Source organism: Aptenodytes forsteri, unplaced genomic scaffold, assembly GCF_000699145.1.
Source record: "Aptenodytes forsteri isolate BGI_AS27 unplaced genomic scaffold, ASM69914v1 Scaffold33, whole genome shotgun sequence".
Classification (NCBI taxonomy): Eukaryota; Metazoa; Chordata; class Aves; order Sphenisciformes; family Spheniscidae; genus Aptenodytes; species Aptenodytes forsteri.
The window spans coordinates 5985445-5987363 of record NW_008795037.1 but is presented as its reverse complement, the minus strand read 5'-3'; the positions used below and the strand labels follow the sequence as shown (position 1 = coordinate 5987363).

The 1919-nt window shown below is 48.0% G+C and overlaps 1 protein-coding gene across 1 annotated transcript in view; it reads right to left on the bottom strand.

Moving 5' to 3' along the window:
* SLC6A2 (solute carrier family 6 member 2) overlaps positions 1 to 1592 on the bottom strand; it is a 79928-nt gene extending 78336 nt beyond the window's left edge. The window contains exon 1 of the mRNA XM_009276731.1: positions 1499 to 1592. Within this exon, the coding sequence (XP_009275006.1) occupies positions 1499 to 1528 (30 nt within the window). The 5' untranslated portion in view covers positions 1529 to 1592. The remainder of the gene's footprint in view (positions 1 to 1498) is intronic.
* Between the last annotated feature and the right edge of the window lie 327 nt (positions 1593 to 1919).

Below are 1919 nucleotides of genomic sequence, written 5' to 3'. Positions count from 1 at the left end.
AGTTAGGCGGTTAGGGCTTGTCCTGCCGCCGACTACGGGGCGCTCGGAGCTGCTCCTTCCCGCCAGGCAAAATACGCGTCCCGGGTCAAGCAATCTGAAAGTGCTGTTAGCAGGCAACAGGTAGAGCTAATCTGGATTGCCCTCTTCCCTTCTTTCCCGGCTGAACTGCAGCAGAGAGGCAGCTTTCCCCTGTCTGCTAGTGGCTTTAGTTAAACAGTAGAATTTGGCTTTTGACATCAGAACCTGGTGGGGTGCAGGTTGAATGGCAGAGCTGGACACTGCTAATACTCCTACGCCAGGATTGATGGATGCCCCAGCTTTTTCTTTCCTGGCAAGCGTGGGGCTGGTAGGATTCAGTTGTCAGGCTGAGGTATTTGCAGGACATGAACTATTTGCTGCTATTCCAAATGGGACCTGAGTCTTTCAGGTGTAAAATGAGCAAAGAATTAGCAGGCAGAACACCAGTGATTGGTGCCAAAAGTTGGCTAAATACAGCTGCAGAAAGGGGTTTTCAGGGGCTCTTCCTGTTACAGCTGTGAGCAGTAACTTTACATTCAGTCTCTGTTAAGGGAATAAAATTTGAGCACAAAAGGCAGAAACTGGCTCCCCCTCCCCAGTGTTAAATAGCTTCCCTTCTGCCTGGCATCCGTGAGAATAGGTCAGATCACAGAGGATTCTTGGTGGTGTTACAGCCTACCGTTCTTATTCGCTCTGCTAGGACTGATAAGACAGTATTATAATTGTAATATATGAAGAGGTGCTAGTCACAGTTCGCAAGGAATACCAGGTTCCTTTGCAAACTTGGAACGTGAAAAAGAATCCCAGCTCAGAGTTGAAGCTCGCGTATTGGCATCTTCCCCTCCTCTCTTGAGGCCACAGACTACAAAGATGCTAGTAAGACAGCTACTGACAATTTGCAGATTTTCTGCCTTCACAAAAAGGTCTTGCTTCAAGCTCCAAGATCCAAGCTGTGACTTGGATCCTAGAGCCCTCATCTGGGTGAAGTATTTGAGCTGTGGCTATACTGTTTCAGAGCAATTGTATGCTTAGAACATGCAGCTCATAAGTTCTCTTTTGGTTACTCTGTGATTTCCTGCCCTCATCTTCTCCGAATACACCACATAAGACCATTTTCGCTGTTTCTTTTTGACGCTTCATGCCGTACGTGCTGCAAGTACTTTCCCTGTGCACAGTCATTACATAGTACCCTGTAAGCACTTGCTGTTTGCCCATGCAGTACAACCTACGTTTTTACACTCATGCGCAGCTACACTGCTGCCTGCTCCTCATACCATCCATCAGTCATTGCCACCACATGCATCAAATACATACCCGTGTTACATGCAGTGTCCCCAAATATGCCCACGCTCCCTTGCGTTTCAGTGAGCCTGCACACCCATTCTCCCATAGCAAATAAAGGACAAGCTCTGTTCTGGGCATAAGGAGAGCCTCCGCTCCCAGCAGCAGAGCCCTGAAGACATCTTGCTGACAGACTCACCAGGTAGCACTGGGGATGTCTCTGTCCCATTCCCTGGTACCTATGGGGAGGGGGAAGATGACTGAAGGGGGATTCCTCCTTCTTGGTTCCACCGCTCTGGGACTGCAGTCTCTCTGGGAGCTGAAGCTGTAGCCTAGCCGGTAAGGAGCTTTTTAAACCTGGTTCCCCTCTCTCCACGTGACTATTACTGCCTTAATAATCTGCACAGACTTCCTACGCTTAGACAGCAGCACTCATATATTGCTTCTGGAAAAATAAGGCCTTGCTAAGGAACACTCTTTTCACCACAAGGTCTCAATTAGCTGAGCTTGATCATGATGTCTATGGTGGGAGGAATCTAGAAAGCCCCCGCTTATTTCCTAAGAGAATTAAGTCACTGTGCATATATATATATGCCTTTAGTTCTTGCATGGAAAGTGTG